The sequence below is a fragment of the Martes martes genome, assembly GCF_963455335.1.
Source record: "Martes martes genome assembly, chromosome: 17".
Taxonomy (NCBI): Eukaryota; Metazoa; Chordata; class Mammalia; order Carnivora; family Mustelidae; genus Martes; species Martes martes.
In genome coordinates, this window is record NC_137905.1 from 42,297,550 (window position 1) to 42,317,735 (window position 20,186).

At 55.1% G+C, this 20,186-nt stretch overlaps 3 protein-coding genes across 3 annotated transcripts; all 3 read left to right on the forward strand.

Moving 5' to 3' along the window:
- The first annotated feature begins 263 nt into the window (after positions 1 to 263).
- Positions 264 to 9,648, forward strand: CD22 (CD22 molecule). Its single transcript, XM_080829501.1, has 13 exons — positions 264 to 324; positions 557 to 934; positions 2,301 to 2,618; positions 3,734 to 4,000; positions 4,119 to 4,382; positions 5,400 to 5,657; positions 5,860 to 6,123; positions 6,205 to 6,468; positions 7,613 to 7,709; positions 7,863 to 7,938; positions 8,107 to 8,231; positions 8,440 to 8,524; positions 8,838 to 9,648. Exons 1-13 carry the CDS (start codon positions 291 to 293, stop codon positions 8,967 to 8,969), a joined length of 2,562 nt encoding a protein of 853 aa, XP_080685627.1. The 5' UTR covers positions 264 to 290; the 3' UTR covers positions 8,970 to 9,648.
- Positions 9,649 to 13,615: 3,967 nt separating this feature from the next.
- Positions 13,616 to 14,515, forward strand: FFAR1 (free fatty acid receptor 1; the record flags this gene model as incomplete). Its single annotated transcript, XM_080829550.1, has 1 exon — positions 13,616 to 14,515. The coding sequence occupies one exon, from the start codon at positions 13,616 to 13,618 to the stop codon at positions 14,513 to 14,515; it is 900 nt and encodes a 299-aa protein (XP_080685676.1).
- Positions 14,516 to 18,844: 4,329 nt separating this feature from the next.
- On the forward strand, positions 18,845 to 19,962 carry LOC308358353 (free fatty acid receptor 3-like; the record flags this gene model as incomplete). Its single annotated transcript, XM_080828533.1, is given in 2 exon segments — positions 18,845 to 19,786; positions 19,789 to 19,962. Coding segments are annotated over 2 exon segments (1,116 nt in total).
- Positions 19,963 to 20,186: the final 224 nt, after the last annotated feature.

Sequence of the window (20,186 nt, forward strand, 5' to 3'; positions counted from 1 at the left end):
GATAGTTGGTTGGTTGGATGGAAGAAAGGAAGGAAGGCTAGGAAGAAAGGCAGGCTCGCTGTACAGAGTTCTCAGGCTGACACAATAGACATGGCATGCCCACAAAAAGCCCCATGAACATTCAGAATTCAGTTCCTGCCATGCAACCAAATGTGGTTTGGTTTGGTTTGCATGTGGAAGAGGGGTTGGAGCTTGGTGGGTGAGCGAGAAAGTCATCTGAAAGAAGTAAGTGACCAGACGGCTCAAAGACAAATTCTTCCCGGCCCAGATTCCTGCCTAGACACAGCACCATGCATCTCCTCGGCCCCTCGCTCCTGCTCCTTGGTAAGGACTGTGGTCTAGGCTCGGGTTCTGGGATGTCTGTGGGAGCTGGACGAGGAGGAGAGTTGGGGAGGGTGGGGACAGGCAGGGCGTGTGTGTGTGTGTGTGTGTGTGTATACACTTCTCTCTTTGTGTACCTTCCTCTCTCCCTCTATCTTCAGAGGGGATTCATTATTCATTTGAAAGCTCTTTATGTCCCTCAATAATGCTTTTTGATCACTGTGGTGGGTTCCAGAATACTTGGCCTTCTCTGACTCATCTAAATGGAGGTTTGAGCACCCCCGCACTCTCTACAGCTGGGAGGGGGCCTGCGTCTGGATTCCCTGTACCTACACAGTTTTCGGGAATAAAGATGAGCTGGAAGAACTGATCGTGTACAGAAACTATAAATATGATGAAGCCACCAAGAACTTCGAGGGGCTCATTCTGTATAACAACACAAAGCCTTGGAAGCATCCTGATCCCCCGGACAGGGTTCAGTTCCTGGGAGACCAAAGATCCAACTGCACCATACACATCAACCCTGTACGGGAAGAAGACAATGGCTGGCTGGGGCTGAGGATGATAAAGAAGAATTCCAAATGGATGGAGAAAATAGACCTCAATGTCTCTAGTAAGGTTCTGGGGGGCGGGGGCCTCTGCCTCGGTTTCGGGCAAGGAGGGAGGTGGGAAACCCCCAACTCCTGGGACAGGGGATGCAAACCAGGCTGCCTGTGGAGGCCAGGCAGGAGCTGCCATGAGTGACCCGGGCAGCCTGAGACAATGGAGCCCGAAGCCTGAGCACCTGTCTCTCCTCAAGCATCGAACCTGGCCCTCAGCTCCCACCCATGCTAGAATCTGGGTTCCAGTTTGCCTGATTTTTCTTTCTTTCTTTGTTTTTTAAGACTTTATTTATTTATTAGAGGGAGAAAGACAAGAGGACAAACAGGGTGGGTGGTAGGCAGAGGGAGAAGGAGAAGCAGGCTTCCCGCTGAGCAGGAAGCCTGATGCGGGGCTCGATCCCAGGACCTCGGGATCATAACCTGAGCCAAAGGCAGATACTTAAGCCAACTGAGCAACCCAGGTGCTCCTGCTTGCCTGATTTTTCAAGGGAGGATGGGAATCTGGTTTGAGTGAATTCTCCCAGTGCCTTAATATTGGCAATTCATTCTAATCAGGCCTCCATGTCTAGAAGAGACGCAGGTAGGGGACGAATAAAACCTAGGCCTGGGACCTCCGCCCCACAGCCTGTTTCTTCAAGTGCAGGGGCTGGAGGGGTCTAAGCCGAGCAGCCCTACACTGCGATGAGAGATGTAGCTTCAGACCGTCAGTCCTAGGGGTGGCCAAGCCGGGGGTTCCCTAAAGGAATGCCATGCTGGATGCCTCCCAGCACGGAGGCCATGACAAATGCAGGTCTGTCATCAGAGCCAGGAAAGGCATGTTGACCAAACCTGGTAAAATTGCCCCAGGGCAGGGGAGCGATCTTGAAAATGTTTAGAGAGCAAACATCAGGGAAAGAGAACGAGGTTAAGTATAAAATATAAAACGGGATTCCTAGGGGCACCTGGGTGGCTCAGTGGGTTAAGCCTCTGCCTTCGGCTCAGGTCATGATCTTAGGGTTCTGGGATCGAGCCCCACATCCGGCTCTCTGCTCAGCAGGGAGCCTGCTTCCTCCCCCTCTCTCTCTGTGCCTGCCTCTCTGCCTACTTGTGACCTCTGTCTGTCAAATAAATGAATAAAATCTTTAAAAAAAACAAAACAAAACAAAACAAAAAACAAAACAAAAAAAATGGGATTCCTAAGGAGAAGCAGGGATCACGGGACCTTGAGCAAAAGTGATGCAAAGCAGAGAAAGGCAAGCCTGAAGAGAGAGGTGGAAGGGACTGGCAAGGGGGCCTGAGGGCTTATTTGGGGGCAGGGCATCTATAGCCATGGGTGAGAGGCCGGCAGGAAGGCGCCTGGTCTCCCAGGCCTCCAGCTTGGCCCCTGCTCTCTTGCAGAGACCCCACTTCCACTTCAAATTCAGCTCCCGCCAGAAATCCAGGAGTTCCAGGAAGTCACTCTGACCTGCTTGCTGAATTTCTCCTGCCCTGGGTACAACATCCAGCTGCAGTGGTCCCTGGAAGGGGATCCCGGAGGGTCCCTGAAGGGGCGTGCCATCACCTTGACCTCCCTGACCACCAAGACTATCTCCACCCAGAGCAAGCTCACCTTCCAGCCGCAGTGGACGTACCACGGCAAGAATCTGACGTGCCAGCTCTGGGACCGCAAAGCAGAACAGATGCTCTCCAAGGAAACGGTGTTGCTAGATGTGAAGCGTGAGTGCTTCCCAGGGCCCCAGGGGAAGGAGGAGGGTCTTGTCTCTTCTCCTCCACCTCAGAGTGTGCCAAGGGTAGCGGGTACCGACACAGAAGGACGCGTAATGGGTCCGTGGACATCCATGGTTGGGAAAGGTCCCGCCAGGGCTACGTCCCTCCATCACCCCTGTTCTTAGGCCCAGTGTTTTGGGGGAACAGCTTCGTCTTAGCATCTGCTTTGGTCTAAGAGAATAACATAATATCCTTGAGCTATGATGTGAATTTGAGATCATGTGGTTAGGTTTTTTGCTTCCCCTGGGTGGGGGTTGCGGGGTAAGAAATGTCTTCACATCATTGTTTGTGCTTCACTCATTCATTCAGTAATATTGACTACGAGCCTCCTAGGTGCCAGGCCTCTTCTTGCCCACTGAGGAGCTAGCGCTGCAGCTGGGGAAGACAGACAATGACTAGATTAACAAAGAAATGCCGATCTTAAGGGTAGGCAGTGATAAGTGTATTGGGGGGGAAGCAAAGCTGGGCTCGGACAGAGAGAGGGAGGGACAGAGGCCTCTCTGAGGACAGTGAACTTGGGTGGAAGGAAAGACTGAGGCAGGCAGCTATTTGCCAGAAGATTCCAGGGAGAGAAAAGAGGAATGACAAAGGCCTGGGGGGTGGGAGCTTGGTGCACCTGCGTCAGAGTGAGGGGCCGGAGAGCCTCAGCCCTGTGTCCAAGGGGCCCAGTGGTAGGAAAGGAGGGCCAACGCCAGACCTCGTGGGCTGCAGTGCAGTTTTGGATTTTATTCTGCGTGTGGAATCCACTGAGAGGTTTCAAGCAGGGGAGTGGCCAAGTCTGATTGACAGGATCAGGAAGACAGCTGACTGACTGGAGACCAGAACTCTGGGAACGGGTTATAGGGTGGCGCACAGAGCAGAGACTGGTTAGGAGTCTGGTGACGGTCACCAGGTGCTTGGACCAGCCCACCCTTGTTGACAAGGGGGACAGCAAGTTCCGCCCACCCTCGTCCACTGTGTATAGGCCGCTGCTTTATCTGAATCAAAGCCCTGCAACTTCCCCCCTACGTGGCACCCCCTGAGAAGCCTCCGCCTCCTCTCCCACTGCCCCTCTGCTTCTCCAGATGTCCCAAAGTTGAAGATTGAGGTCAGTCCCGAAGGAGCCAATGTAACAGAGGGAGAGTCTGTGACCATGACGTGCCAGGTCATCAGCAGCAACCCAGAGCCCCGGAACATAGCCTGGCTCAAAGATGGCACCCAGCTGAGGGGGCAGAAGACATCCATGCTAACTCTGTTCTCTGTGACCAAGAAGATGAGTGGAAAGTACCAGTGTGAGGCCTTCAATGATGTAGGCTCAGGACAGTCGGATGCAGTGGTCCTCCAAGTGTATTGTGAGCCTCCTGGGAACTGGGGGGGGGGGCAGGCAGGGAGTTAGCGGGGCGTGGAACCAAGGCCTTGGAGAGGTGAGCAACAGTGGCCTCTGTTCACCTCCCTCTTCTGCCTCTGCAGATGCTCCAGAACCTTCCAGGGTTGAGATCTTCTCCTCGCCAGCTAAGGAGGGGAATAAAGTAGAGATGACTTGTATGTCACTGGCCAATCCTCCTCCAACCAATTACACCTGGTATCACAACGGAGTGGCAGTGCCGGGAAGGACAAGCAAGAGCTTCCAGATCCCAGCGGTCCTCCTCAGCCAAGCTGGGAAGTACTCGTGCATGGCAGAAAACAGACTTGGTCCTAGTCAAATTGACCAGGAGACTGAGTTAGATGTCCAGTGTGAGTAGTCACAGGGCCTCTGGGTTCTAGCGGGAGAAGGAGGCAGGCCGATGGGGCGAAGGAGAGTCCTGGACCCCCCTGGCAAGCAGGGGGTCTCCCGACACGTACGCTCCTTGGGCAGGTGCCTCACTACTGTTCCGAGTTGTATACCCAGCGCCAGAACAGGGTCTGGCTTGTGACAGGTGCTCAGTAGATGTTTGCTGAATGAATGAACAGCAAGATGCCAGGGCCCATGAGGGACGCGGAGAACTTGGTGTCACTTAGTGCTGGAGCTCCAGAAGGGGGCCTGAAGTTTTCGAGAACTGGAGCAAAATGTCTCACCGCCTCTCATCAGAGGTCAGACCCTGTTTAACACAGTCAGTCTCGTCCGTCAGTCGAGCCCGAGACCAAGAGAATCCCTAAGTTTGAGCCTTGGACCCTGGGATGTCAGAGTCTGAGCCAGATACTGACTGATGGGGATGCTCGAACCCTGAACATCTAGACAGTGGGTGTGTGAAGCAGCAGCAGCAGCCACATTTCCAGTGTGTTTACTCCTCTCTGAGGGCTTCATCCCAGTTCCCCCTGGCAGGGACTCTACCAGGTCAGGTGCTCTTAGGACCCCATCTGATGGAGAGCAGATTGAGTCCCACAGCCCACCATCACTCAGCTCTCAGCCCATCTGGCTCCAGGGTTGTGCTTTTCCCTCCCCCCCGCCCCGCCCCTGCAGTGAATGCCTGTACTACGGTGGACTAGCGCTGTGCCTCAGGCCCCTGCAGAGACCCACAGACGGGGCGCCTCTGCCTTGCACACACCACACCTTCTCTGCTTAACCTCTGCTCTAGTCACCCCGCCTCAGACCACAGCCAGGGTTCGGGTCCTCACACAGATGCAAGAGGGAAGCACAAGCCTTCCTTTGGTTGATTTAGGAATTGTGTGAATGCAGGGGATATGCTGGGGCGGAGGGTGGCGGAGAAGGAACTGGGAAAGGGAGCCCGGACAGCAGACTTTTCCTCGCCCATCCGTCTGGTTTTCTCCCAGATGCTCCCAAGGAGGTAACCACGGTGATTGAAAACCCCACGCGGATTCAAGAAGGAGATACTGTGACCCTGTCCTGTAACTACAGTTCTAGCAATCCCAGAGTTACCCAATATGTATGGGACTTCCAAGGCTCTCAGACGAAACAAGCACACGAGGTGCTGATAATTCAAAAAGTTGCCTGGGACATCAGGCCAATCACCTGTGCAGCCTGTAACCAGTGGTGTTCGTGGGCTCCCATTGTCAACCTGGATGTCCAGTGTGAGTGACCGGGCAAGGGGACCCAAGAGGTAGCCCAGCTGTGATATGGGCTCTCAGGGTGAGGGGACTGGGGCCGGGGCTGGAACCTTCACAGAGAATTAAGGGCTGAGAGTCTGGCCTCAGGACCAAGGGGAGAGGAAATCATGGGGACAGGAAGAGGGAAAGGGACCCAAGAGGCCAGCCTGAGGCCCTTGCTCTCCAGATGCCCCCAAGGATGTCAGGGTCCAGCAGATCATCCCCTCTTCTGTGATTCACTCCGGGGACCGAGTCCGCCTTGAATGTAACTTCTCAAGTAGCCGCCCCAGAGATGTCCGCTTCTTCTGGAAGAAAAATGGAATCTTTCTAAAGGAAGGAAAAGAACTGACCTTCGACTCCGTCTCTCCGGAAGATGCTGCCAATTACAACTGCTTTGTCAACAACTCCATAGGTCAGACCATGTCTGAGGCCAGGACGCTCCAAGTGCTGTGTGAGTGCGTGGCTGGGGCTGGAGACAGGCCGAAGAGCCCGTGACCAGCTACCTGGATCCTGATTTTGCTTCTCCTTATAGATGCACCAAGGATGCTGCATGTGGCCATCAGCCCGAAGGACCAAGTGATGGAGGGGAAGAAGGCCGTCCTGACGTGTGAGAGCGATGCCAACCCTCCTGTCCTCCAGTACACCTGGTTTGACTGGAAGAACCAAAACCTCCACCATTATGATCAGATGCTGAGATTGGATCCCGTGAAGATCCAGCACTCAGGCGCCTACCGGTGCGAGGCCACCAACCAGCTGGGCACGGTCCAGTCGCCCCCCAGCATCCTCACTGTCTACTGTAAGGCTCCTCCTGGCCCCTCCTTCCCTGGCCCCTCCCCCGCCATCCTGTGGGGTGGCCCAGCAGGTCACTTCCTGCTCCACACAGGCTCACCTGTCTGCAACATCTCCCGACTCTCTCTAGGAGGGTTCCCTCTAGGGCTGCCCCTACCTGCCAGACATTCTGGGCTCTTTCTCTGTCTCACCCCTGATAGGCTGCTCATCTTTATCTTGAGATTTCAGTATTTTTTTTAAGATAAGGTAAAATGAAATAGCATGAAAAAGTAAATAGTAGAAAGACACCTCTCCTTTCTTTCTCCCTAAGGACTCTACCCCCTCCCTGAAGGCCTTCAGTACTGGCGGCTGGTTGCATTCCCTTACAGAGCTATTCTGTACACTCACAATACCATAAGTAGGTCTATGTCTATACAACCTCCATCACACGCACACGTTGTCCTGGACGTTCTTTTTTTCCCACGTTAACAATACCACTCGGAGACTGTGCTATATCCATGTGTGTACAGGGTGTATGAAGAGTCTGGAAACAATAGGGAAGATATTTAATTGACTTTTTCCGATTAAACTTGGAGCTACGGCTTTAGATTTAGAGGGTCGTGGCCTGCAAAGCTGGATGCCTGAACGGGTTCTTTGGAAATGCGACATATTGTATAAACACCCGTGTCTGGGGTCTCCATTTTGCAGACACCCTGGAGACCTGCCTTTTCCCCTCAGGGCTGCATTGTCATTGTCTTCCCCTGCACAGAAGCGACAAACCCTGTCCACCCCATGCCTTCCCCACAGCCCTGCGCTATCTCCAGCTCTGGTCCCACTGAAAGACGGTTGCAGGAGAAGTTCTGATAAGTATGGCCAAGCGGCCGCTAAAGAAGTTGTAGCTTGTACTGCATGTCCTGTGTGTGCCTGTGTCTGTCACAAAACAGGTGCTTTCCTGAGAGTTAGCCCTTCCCCCACCCAGGCCCCAGTGGGCAGGGGCCAGCTTCTCCCTTTTTCTATATCTTGGCCCCTGCGTATGAAGAAGTTGCCCAGGCAAGGACAGCGGCCACGCAGAGAAGTTGAGGATGCCTCCTGGGCAAATGCTGCAAAGCAGAGCTGGCCATGATCCGAGAGAGGCAGTATCCCCAACTCACGGTCGCTCCTTCCCCCACCAGACAGCCCGGAGACCATCGGCAGGCGAGTGGCCGTGGGAGTGGGCTTCTGCCTGGCCACCCTCCTCCTGGCGTTCTGGGGAGTCAAGCTTCAGCGAAGGTAAGCTCCTCCCAAGGCCCACATCCTTTGTTCTCCCTGATACCTTTCCGGGAGTGACTCTGGTTGGCCATCCTGGAGCCCCCCCAGCATGCCCACTGCAAGGGGTCCTGTCCCCACTCCCCAGTCCTCACAGAGCGGGGCTTTATTTATTAGCTGGAAGAGGATACGGAGCCAGCAGGGGCTCCAGGAAAGTTCCAGTGGCCAGAGCTTCTTTGTGAGGAAGCAAAAGGTAAGAAATGGAAAAAGATGACCAGGAGGGCAGACTCAGAAGTCAAGGGGAGACAAAGGGAAGGGGGGATGCAGAGCATGGAGGGGGAGGTCAGGGGTCGGAGGCCAGGGGAGGGGGACTCGGGTAGAGAAAGGAGTGGTGAAAGCTGAGGCCTTGTCTCTCTCCCAGGTTAGAAGGGCCCCGCTCTCCGAAGACCCCCACTCCCTGGGGTGCTACAATCCTGGGATGGAGGATGCCGTCAGTTACGCTGCCTTGCGCTTTCCTGTCGGTGACAATGACACACCAAGAACTGGGTACCGAGTGAGGGTCCCGGGATGGGGACACGTGAACCCAGGGAGGGCTGTGGGAGGAACCGCTCGGCTCGTGTCCTGCCTGCCCTCTTCGCGGCAGGCCCATGAGCCAGGCTCCGCTCTGGGGTGCTCTCAGGGGCTAGGGGAGTTGGAAACAGAAGGAGTTCCCGCAACAGTCTTCATCCGCGGCCATCCACCTACCCTCCTTCAGAGATGCAGGGACCCTGGAGACAGAAGGACCTTCTCCAAACACGGATGACACCGTCACTTACTCTGTCTTGAAGAAGTGTCGAGTGGTAAGGGGACTGGGCTGTGGAAGGAGTGGGTGCAGGGGGACCTGGCCTCAGCTGGGAGCCCCAGATGGGAAGGACTTGGCGGCCTCTGCGGTGGCAAGGGCTGGTGGGGGGGGGGGGTCACTCAGACACAGGTGTGGTGGGAGCCAGGGCGGACGGCCCAGTCCGAGATGCTGACTGCAGCCGGCGTGGGGGCAAGAGGACTTCGGCTCAGGCTCTTGGACCCTCAGGAGGAGCCAGGGAGGGGCGAGGCTGGGAACACAGACTGGGAGGCCGGCGGCCGTGAGGCCCACCTCACACCACGTGGCTTTCTCAGGGCGACTATGAGAACGTGCTTCCGGACAGTCCAGAAGATGAGGGGATACACTACTCGGAGCTGGTTCATCTCGGGGTGGGGGAGCGGCCTCTGGCCCAGGAGGCCGTGGAATACGTGACCCTCAAGCACTGAGGGGCCACACCTGCTGGAGCAGAGGCACCGAGGGAGAAACCAGAGGGAGAGACCGGGGACCGAGGAGCCGGCCCCGCCCCTGCCGCTCAGCTGCAAAGCCACACAGCCTCCCTTCCACACCCAAGCACACGCACGCACGCGCGCGCACACACGCACACCATCACTGACACCCCGGTCGGTGCCCAGAACTTCGTATGTGGCCGAGGGATGGGCTTCCTTCTCCACGCTGGTGACCCTGACCTTCCCAAAGACCTTCCTTGTCCGCTCTCCTTCCCACTGGGAAAGTCGTCTAAACCCCGATCCTGCACTGTACACATCCCCCTGCCCCTTTCTGGCCACCTGCCGCCACCCCCAAACCCCATCCCCAGTGGGCCGGCGTCCCTGCTGGGGTCAGCTTGTTACTATATTTTTTCCTTTCCCTCTCCATCCGTTTGGACCTCTCACCCCTGCTCTGAAAGCCCCACTCACCAGTCCTGTGCCTAATTTCTGCCTCTGGGGCAAAGCACAGGGATAGAGTGGCTGTCCTGAGCTGGGCTCTCCTCCACAGGTCAGCGAGGCATTCCATTACGCTGCTGCAGCCCCTCCCCATGGGGGTCTGGTGGGCTGAGACACACACTGGTGTGGACAGACGTGTAACACACCCAGAGCTGCACAATAAAGATGGCTCAGATACCACCTCAAAGAACCCATGAACGATTCCCGTCTGTGGGGTCAGAGTGAGAATGGGGAGATGCAGGAGGGCCTCGTGGGATCTGGGGAGAAGGGAAAGCGGTCGAGGCAACCTCAAGGTCAAATCAGCAGCCTGGGGAGTCCGTTGTCGTGTTGCGAAGGGTACACTGACCCTACAGGCAGACCAGCACGAGTCTGAGTCCTGACGCTTCTGCTAACAAGCTCAGTGATCTTGGACAAGCTCACCAGCCCATCTGAGCCTCAGTTTCTTCATCTGCAAAATGGAGATGCCGCCACCTATGGGGCAGGCGGCTCAAGACAGGAAGTGAGGACGTATACTGGAGTCGCTTATCAGAAACCTAACACAACAGCCCAGCGTCCCTAAAAACCAGATTGCCATCTTGTTTGCCACTCTTGGAGAATGTAAGAAGGGGAACCGGATTCATCACTCCCAGCTCTTCTCAAAAGTCCCGCTGCCAAGTTTGGTCACAACCCACAATTGCCCAAGAACTTCTCGAAAGCCAGCTGCCTTGAGAAACCTCAGCGCTTTCCTCTTGACCCACCCTCTTGACCCACTTACCCGTTCCCTGTCATGTTCGCTAATTTGGACTTTCCAGTTCGGTCCTCCCAGTTTCCCCACCATGTTCAGGTTTGACCTTTCTCCACCTATTCTTTTTTTTTTTTTTTTTAAAGATTTTTATTTATTTATTTATTTGACAGACAGAGATCACAAGTAGACAGAGAGGCAGGCAGAGAGAGAGGAGGAAGCAGGCTCCCCGCTGAGCAGAGAGCCTGATGCGGGGCTCGATCCCAGGACCCTAGGATCATGACCTGAGCCGAAGGCAGAGGCTTTAACCCTCTGAGCCACCCAGGCGCCCCCTTTCTCCACCTATTCTTAAAAGCAGAAACACGTGGTTAATCCATCAAGGGGACACAAGTTCCTGGGCCCGCGGTGGGCACTGCACCAATTCCACCTTCCTCCCCTGAGCTCCCTTCCCGTCTGCTTGAGCCCAGAATCTGCTCTCTGAGAAGACGATGTTCTGGTCATTCTTGGAATTATGCCAGAACGAGGCACTCGTTTCCCCACTGATCCACTTTGTCCCCAGTGTGAGGTAGCATTTCTGGAGGAAGGGGGGACAGCAAGAACTGTCTCAGGGAGAAGGTAAGGGTTTAGGTTTTCTCTCTCTAGAATGAGGCCCAGGATCATTTACCCATTCAACTGTGTATTCAGCAAACATTTACCGAACACCTGTCAGTGCATCCAGTATAGAGCAGTTGCTGGGGGTACAAAAAAGAAACGACATCATCCTCATCGTGGGGACCTCTAGTCTAGGGTACCGATAAGGTTTTAGGGCATGCTCCCCTCTACGGAGCTGGAGGCAGCCCTGAAGCTGGTGAGGCCTGGCACGGGCTCCCTGGCAACCAGCAGGTGCCCTGCCCTCCGGTTCGAGCCCAGCTGCCGACATTAACCTACTTTGTGACCAACTGACCGAGAGATGTGGCTGTCAACAGGCCAACAGAATTCAGACAGCTCCGAAGCCAGGGCCTCCAGAATCCAGGCAGCAATCCACACGGCCCCAGATCTCCCTGCCCTCTCAGGGCCCAGACAACCGGGCATTCATTCACCTACTGAGTCCTACTACGGACACAACAAGCAGAGGATAAAGCAGACAGAAATCTTGGGCCTCACTGACCAACATCCCAGCAGAGGAGCCAGCAAATCTGATATCACAGGCTCATGAATGCTAGGAATAAACACAGCGTAAGATGAAGACAGACTAGAGTGGGGGAGGGGTCCATTTGGAGAGGGTTTGAGGAAGGCCCTCGGCAGAGGTGACACTGGGCAGAGACCTGAGCCAGCAGAGGCATGGGGCTGAGGCAGAGATCTTGAAGATCCAGGGTCTCCCCTCACACCCTGCTTTTCTCTTCTTCCAAATGTTTGTTACAGGAGGTGAAATGGCCCTTCTTTTGAATTTGCCTGGGTTCTGTCAGTTTCCAAAGATAAAATACTAAACACAGATGGCAAGTTCTTCTACAGCCCAGGGGAGGTGCTGGACCACCTATGTAGGACAGGGAAGGGAGGCAACCAAGACTCAGTTGAGCAAATGAAGCAGAAAAAGGGGATCCAATCATGTCTTTGGAGGCCGTGGCTGGTATGCTGAGAATCCCTTGCTGCCTCCACCAGAAGCCTGGTGGGGAGCACTTCGGGAAACCACTAGCTCATTCTGGGTGACGTGGAATCTGGGAGAACGTGGTGGCCTGATGACTCACACACACACCCAAAAAAAAGTCCAGAGAGAAGCTGTGTTGTCCATTTGAGGGAGAGAAAGACAGGCAGAGAGAGAGAGAGAGAGAGAGACAGGCATAGTCAGAGACAGAGAGACAGAATCATAGAGACAGGCTGTGGCCATTTTAAATCCCACTCGGGTCTTCCTAGAGAGGCAGGGTGACCCCAGTCAACGGCTAAATTCTGAGAGGCTGAGAAGAAATCTAAGCAGGCAGCTGGAGTCTCGCACAGTCCGTGCTTTAGTGAGAGCCGCTCAGTGTCCCTCCAAGTGCCCCAGAGAGAAGCCTGGCACTTTAGTGCCACCAGAGGAGACCCATCCTTTGTCTGTCCTCCTCCCCATTCCTGCCAGCCCCAGAAGGCAGGGTCAGAAACTACTGTCATCGAGCCAGAGGGCAGAGGAGAGGGGACACCTTCTCCTCCCAAAACGTGCCCACAGTCTGTCACAGAGAAAACACCTTGGAATGATGACTTCATCATCCCCACATCAGTCACCAGATGGACATGGTGTGGGTCACCCAAGCTTGTTATCTATGAGTGAGCGCTGCCCACTAGCCAGGGCCTGCCCATGGGCTCATCCGGGAGGAGAGAAGACAGTGCCCAGAGCAGGTCTGAACGGGCTGGGGTGGGGTGGGATTGAGCTGTGTTCTGGTCGTACCCCGACAACCCTGCTCCTTCAAGGGACTAGCTACACACTCCTCCTGCTGCCTAGGGGAAAAACCCTCGTTGCCACCCTGTCCCCTTCCTGTGTTTGCATCATCTGTTTGGACCCTCACCTCCTTGCCTCAGCTCCTGCTCGAGATGCCCCATTAGCTGCTCACCCAGGCTGCTGATGCCTCCGGCTAATGGCCTGCCACCCCGCCCTCCTCTCCTTTCCAGCTCACTGCCCATCCTGGACACCCTCCCTCAGCCCGGCCAGGGGGACTCCTGAGCCTCAGAGACATCTGGCAATGCCAAGAGGTGAGTCCCTCTTTCTGTGGCTCCTCTCTCCATGGCGATTATTCCCCCAGACTCCTCCATTTACCCACTTAGGGTGCCCCCGAAGTTGGCTAAGCTCATTCCCTTTGGTCCTGATGGGACCTGGCTTCCCCTCGGGCTCTGCCCTGCCACCCCCCGTGCCTGCCCTTGGCCACAGCCTCTACCTTACCCAAATCCTGACATTCCCTCCATCCCCCACCCCAACTAGGAGTTGCCTGCAACCCTCACTGGCTGCTATGCAGACTCTCAGCTGTCCCTGTTGGGAGGAGGGGGGCAGCTGCTTCCCTTCCCAGGGAATTGGGGGAGGGGAGTGGACACAGGACTCTAACTTCCCGTCCTAGGAAAAACACACACCCCGTGGGGCCCAACTACGTACTAATTTTCTACCCTTTCTCTCCCCAGTCTCAGAAATCAAGAGGCTTTTCCTTTACTGGGACGCTTTCCATTGTGTTTTAAGAGAGGACGTGGTGGAAAGGAAGCAGAGGACTGAGGGCGAGCCGTCCTCACTTCGAATCCAGACTCACCGGCTTACTGGCACCATCTCCCTCATGGGCCTCTCTGCTTGAGATAGCTGTCATCCCACTAGACGACTTCTAACGCCCTGAGCAGTCTGTGACCCCAGGAGCCCCTGAGCACCACCCCTCACCTCGCCCCAGGCCTATCCAAGGGCGGGGAGGAAGTAGAGCTCAGGAGCGTGGAGGCCAGCCCCGGCCCCATGGACCTGCCCCCGCAGCTCTTCTTTGCCCTCTATGCGGCCGCCTTTGCGCTGGGCTTCCCGCTCAACGCCCTGGCCATTGGGGGTGCCGTGTCCCACGCCCGGCTCCGCCTCACCCCTAGCCTTGTCTATGCCCTCCATCTGGGCTGCTCTGACCTCTTGCTGGCAGCCTCCCTGCCCCTGAAGGCAGTGGAGGCCCTGGCCTTGGGTGCCTGGCCTCTGCCGGCCCCACTCTGTCCTGCCTTTGCTCTTGCCCACTTCGCTCCGCTCTATGCCGGCGGGGGCTTCCTGGCTGCCCTGAGCGTCGGCCGCTACCTAGGGGCTGCTTTCCCCCTGGGCTACCAAGCTGCCCGGAGACCGTGCTATTCCTGGGGGGTGTGTGCGGCCATATGGGCCCTTGTCCTCTGTCACCTGGGGCTGGTGTTTGGGTTGGAGGCTCCGGGAGGCTGGACGGACAATACCACCAGCTCCCTGGGCATCAACACGCCAGTCAATGGCTCTCCAGTCTGCCTGGAGGCCTGGGACCCAGCCTCAGCAGGCCCCGCTCGCCTCAGCCTCTCTCTCCTGCTCTTCTTCCTGCCCCTGAGCATTACAGCCTTCTGTTACGTGGGTTGCCTTCGGGCACTCGTCCGCTCAGGCCTGAGCCACAGACGGAAGCTAAGGGCAGCCTGGGTGGCCGGTGGGGCCCTGCTCACACTGCTGCTCTGCTTAGGACCTTACAATGCCTCCAATGTGGCTGGCTTCCTGCGCCCCAACATGGGAAGCTGCTGGCGGAAACTGGGGCTCATCACAGGGGCTTGGAGTGTGGTGCTCAACCCGCTGGTGACTGGCTACTTGGGAGGGGCTACCGGGAGGGTGACAAGTGTGGCAAGAACGAAGGGAGGGACATCCCAGAAGTAGTAGCCCCTGCTGGGGAGAAGGGGCGTGGAAGAGAGCTGGTTGCTTGTCTGGGCCCCTGGAGCCCAGAGCCAAAGAAACTGCAGGGCAGCCTGGCCTGGGAGCATCCTCGGACCTGCTTATGGAAAGAACTGAGCCTGGCAGAAGACTGCATCCCAGCTGGAGGGCAGAACGGAGGCCGAGAGCTAGGTCACAGCAGGAAGGTAAGCTTGCCTCTGTACACATCAGCATGACTCCCTACCTCTACCTGTCCGTTTTCTCCTCGTGCCCCACCTGCTAGTGCTACGGAAGTTTTCTTCCAATATAGAGGAAATGCCACTCTGATGATAAAGTTTGGGAGACGCTACTCCCAAAATATTTCCTTGGAAAGAACAGTTTAATTTCCCAATAAGCAAAAGGCAGGAGCAAGATACCGATGCTGTTATACCATCTGGAACTCACAAGAGGGCACCATTCGAACTGTGAATGGGAAGTTGGTAGGAAAAGCTGCCTCAGCAGGGAGAAAAAAATACTAGCAACACCACAAATAGTCATGAACAAACAGAGTCTCTGAGACGTTACAGTCACCACATCGAATACTTTAAAAGTATCCCATTTCACATAATCCTTTGATATGGCCATGCAGCTGCTGTACACATGGGCAGGTGGTTCACTGCACGAGCGTGCCAGGCAGAGGGGCAAACATTGATCAGACTCTAACCTGAGCTTTGCTCACCAAGCCATGTGCCTGGCATGGGGCTGTTTCCATCCGAAGGAAAGAGTATGTTATTCTAATCTGAACAGTTACCGCTTACTCCTCAAGCAGTGCACCCTGGTGGAGGGTGCTGCCACCTGGAGGGGGTGCCTTTTCCTCATTTGTACAGAGGCACTATGTAAGTTAGCTACAGTCCTGGAACAAGTGTTATCACCATCTTCATTTTGCAGGTTAAGAAATGTTCCCAAGGACAAACCATAAGAGACTCTTACTGTCACAAAACAAAGTGAGGGTGACTGGGGGCAGGGGGGTAGGGAGAGGGTGGTGGGGTTATGGACATTGGGGAGGGTATGTGATATGGTGAGTGCTATGAAGTGTGTAAACCTGGTGATTCGCAGACCTGTACCCCTGGGGCTAATAATACATTATATGTTTATAAAAAAAAATTTTTTTTAAAGATTTTATTTATTTGACAGAGAGAGAGATCACAAGTAGGCAGAGAGGCAGGCAGAGAGGGGGGCAGGAAGCAGGCTCCCTGCTGAGCAGAGAGCCCGATGCAGGGCTCGATCCTAGGACCCAGGGATCATGACCTGAGTGGAAGGCAGAGGTTTAACCCACTGAGCCACCCAGGCGCCCCTATAAAAAAATTTTTTTAAAAAAAAGAAGAAATGTTCCCAAGGCCCTACAGCAAGGAAAGGTGGATGTGGGATGCGATACTTCAAGGCAGAACCTCCAAAGGGCAGGGGCATTTGAAAAACTGGGTATCAGGGTGAACGCCTGTCCTTGTGGTCCACTTTGCAAAGGTGAATGGTGGCACCCTCAACCCGTGAGAGAGTGGGTAGAGGAGAGTGGCCATGGAGGAGACAAACATCTGGGCATCTGCTCTGATGAGGTGAGGTGCAGGAAACTGACTTGTTCCTTTAAAGACGATAATGCCACGGACATATAAGACACAGGAAGGCTAGCTACATACCCAGCATGCACGAACCAATTTATACAAGCTATTTCTTTTTATGCATAAATGTCCACGAGGGCAAGGCATTTTATTTGCTGATATATTCCCAGCACCTAGAGGGGAGCTTGGCACAGAGCAGGCTTTCATTCAATGTTTACTGCATGAATGAATGTTCACAATAACCTTCCAAGGAAAACGTTATTTCCTGTTGTATAACTAAAACAGGCCAGAGAAGTTACGAAACTTGCCTGAGGCTCTGCAGAAGTGAGAAACAAGTTACTCCCTGCAGAGTGGTGAGACCAACGAATTTCAGTGTAAGCTGACCTCTAGCCCAAGTGGCCTCACTCCCCTCCTCCCAGAAAGCCAGGGACCGCTCTCTCTCGCACTGCTTGGGAGCACCTGCTGCTGCTGGACCACTTCTTCTGGAGAATTGTACCTGCTCCTTCTTTTTTTTTTTCCCCCCCCAAAAGATTTTGTTTATTTATTTATTTGACAGAGATCACAAGTAGGCAGAGAGACAGGCGGGGGGGGGGGGGAAGCAGGCTCCCCACCGAGCAGAGAGTCCGACACGGGGCTCGATCCCAGGACCCTGGGATCATGACCTGAGCCGAAGGCAGATGCTTTAACCCACTGAGCCACCCAGGCTCCCCGTACCTGCTCCTTCTAAGGGTGGAATTTAGGGTCCCTGAAGCCCCACGTGATCTGCCACCAGCACCTCATGACCCTTGCCCCTTAAGCCCGAAGGCTTCTACGTGTTCTCCCAGCAGGTCAGCCCATGCACCTGTCATTCTGTTTGCCTTAAGTGCTTCTGCCATGGCTCTCTGCCTTTGTGCCACTGAGGTTTTATTACCCTCTGACCACTCCATTCCCCGAGATCTCACTCCCATGAAACCCACGACAGCAAAAACTATTTTTAACAACTTATTTGAGATAAAATCAATACCTCATAAAATTCACCCATTTTAAATGTATAAATCAATGCTTTTCAGAAAATTTACTAAGGTAGGCAACTCTCACTTTCATCCGGCTTAGAACACTTTCATCTGCCCAGTAAGACCCCGTCCTGGTCATTTACAGTTAATCCCCCTAAGTCCCTGGGGCAATGAGTAATCTATTTTCTATAGATACAAATTGGCCCGTTCTGGACATTTCATATAAATGGAAACGTACAGTGTATGGCCTTTTATGTCTCACTTGTTTCACTTGGCACGTTTTTGGGGTTCTAGTACTCATAGGTATTTCATTCCATCTCACGGGCAAATAGCATCCCATCGTAGGGACAGCCATCCTTTCAGCAGCTGATGGACCACCGGTGGGGAGGGGGTGATTTCCTACTTTCTGGCTAGTATGAATAATGTTATTGTGAACACTGCTGAAGCAGATACTGATGGTGGAGCTGGATCACACAGTAAACTATTAACTGTTTTAAGAAACTGCTTTCCGAAGTCACTCTACCATTTTATGTTCTCACCAGCAACGTATGAGAGGATTCCCACTCCTTCACCTCCTGCCAACCATCTGGCCTTGTCCAATTTTCTGCCTATAGCCATTCCAGCAGGCATAAAAGGGTTATCTCACTGTACTCCATAAATATTTGGGTGAATAAACCCATAATCTCTGAAGTTGGACAGAAGTGGGGTTTGAACCCCAGGGGTGATCCTTAACAAGCTGCGTTGCCTGGAGTGAGTCACTTCCCCACCGAGGAGCCCTGAAGACAGAACAGCGATGCCCTCAAGGGCAGAGTGTCTGCTACTGATTATGTGACCCCTCAATCATCATTACCGTCATTAGTCTTCTCATTATTACCATCACCCCGGAGACAAGCCCACACCAGTGACCGGGATGATGGCAGCCACCATCTGTTAGGTACCCACCACCACACGCCAGGTTCCCTTCTCAGCCCTTGACATATTGATGCTCTCATCTAACGACAACCCTATGAAATTGGTACTGGGATGGTCCCTCCTTTGCAGATGGAGAAGCGGAGACAGAGTTTAGGTCACTTGCCCAAAATCACAGAGTCAGTGACAGCCGACAGCACACCCAGGCCACTGGCTCCAGATCCCCAGGCTCTCCATCCCTGCCTTAGGCTGCCTGCCCTTATAAGGCAAATTAGATGGCTGCCATTCCAGAGAAGCAGATAAGAATCAAGTGGGGGATCCGAGAGGGGAAGATGAGGTTGGCTCAGGGTTGTCTCAGGCATCCCCTCCGAGACAGCCCGAGAGCAAGGCACAGAGTAGTGGAATTTGCTCCTCGTTTTGCATACTGGCTGGGAGCTGGTAAAGGAGCTAAACGCATCTTTTGTGCGATTGCTCAACGGTGAGTGATGTCATGGGGCTTTATCAGTTCTGCCAGATAATAGCTAACTTACACTGTTCTCCAGGAGCTGGCAAAGAGCTGGGTGCAGAGCAGCTGAGTTCTCAAATAAGCAGGTGAGCATGGGGCCCTGAGGGGCTTGGGAGGGGGCCCCTTGGTGGAAAGGGACAGGGAACAGGGTACGACCAGGAAGACAGGCAGGCTGACAGTGTTAGAGAAAGCATCAGAGGGCACGAGGGGGCTGCGGGAAGGGGCGGGGGACACTGTTCCCTGCCAATGGTTGAGACGCTGCTGGCACGGGGCATGAAGTCCCCCCCACCCGCGAGCCTGTCCCCTCCATCTGTCTCTTTCTCCAGTGGCCATCACCATGGGCGCAAGTCCGAAATGGTCCTTCTTCCCCGGCGATCACTGGCTCTACTTCTCCGTGTACCTCTTCACCTTCATCGTGGGGCTCCCCCTCAACATGATGGCCCTGGTGATCTTCGTGGGCAAGCTGCGGCGGCGCCCGGTGGCCGTGGACGTGCTCTTGCTCAACCTGACCCTCTCCGACCTGCTCCTGCTGCTCTTCCTGCCATTCCGCATGGTGGAGGCCGCCAGTGCCATGCGCTGGCCCCTGCCCTTAGTCTTCTGCCCCCTCTCTGGATTCCTCTTCTTCACCACCATCTACCTGACCTCCCTCTTCCTGACAGCTGTAAGCATTGAGCGCTTCCTGAGCGTGGCCTACCCGCTATGGTACAAGGCCCGGCCCAGGCCTGGACAGGCCAGCCTGGTCAGCGGGGCCTGCTGGCTCCTGGCCAGCGCTCACTGCAGCGTGGTCTACGTCACTGAATTCTCAGGGAACTCCTCCTACAGCCAGACTATGAACAGCACCTGCTACTTGGAATTCGAGGAGGACCAGCTGGCTGTCCTCCTCCCCGTCAGGCTGGAGATGGCTGTGGTCCTTTTTGGGGTGCCCCTGCTCATCACCAGCTACTGCTACGGCCGCCTGGTGTGGGTGCTCAGCAGGGGAACCAACCACCGACGGCAGCGGCGGGTGGTGGGGCTTGTGGTAGCCACCCTGCTCAACTTCCTTGTCTGCTTCGGGCCCTACAACGTGTCTCATGTCGTGGGCTACATCAAGGGTGAAAGCCCGGCGTGGAGAAGTTATGTGCTGCTTCTTAGCACCCTGAATTCCTGTGTCGACCCCCTTGTCTACTACTTCTCATCATCCGGATTCCAGGCAGACTTTCACGAGCTGCTGAGAAGGCTGACGGCGGGCAGGGGCCCTTGGAAGCAGGAGGGCAGCACGAAGCTGAAGAAGAATGAGGAGGGGGGCAGCCATGGGAGCTGTCCAACGTAGGAAACAGGGAGCGGACTCTGGCAGTGGCCAGGCAGTTCCGAGCTGGAGTCAGGCAGGACTGGGGAGTGAGGTGGGGGAGCCGGGGGTCGATGCAGCTGGGGCGGAGCAGGCACCCAGCCTCCCCAAGGATGCTCACCCAAGCCTAGCTCTCGGTCTTACCCAACTGCCCTCCTTTTCCATTCCCCTTCTGCCCCCCACCCCTGACGCTGTGGATTGAGCCCTGGGAGACAGTCAGGATGAGAGCATGCTCTGGGGAAAAATGACCTCCCATGGCAGCAGGGTGGCTGGAGGAGGAGTTGAGAGCAGTGACCAGAGACTGAGGGAGCTGCCTGGTGGCTTGGGACAGGATGGAGAAGAAGCCACCCTTCAG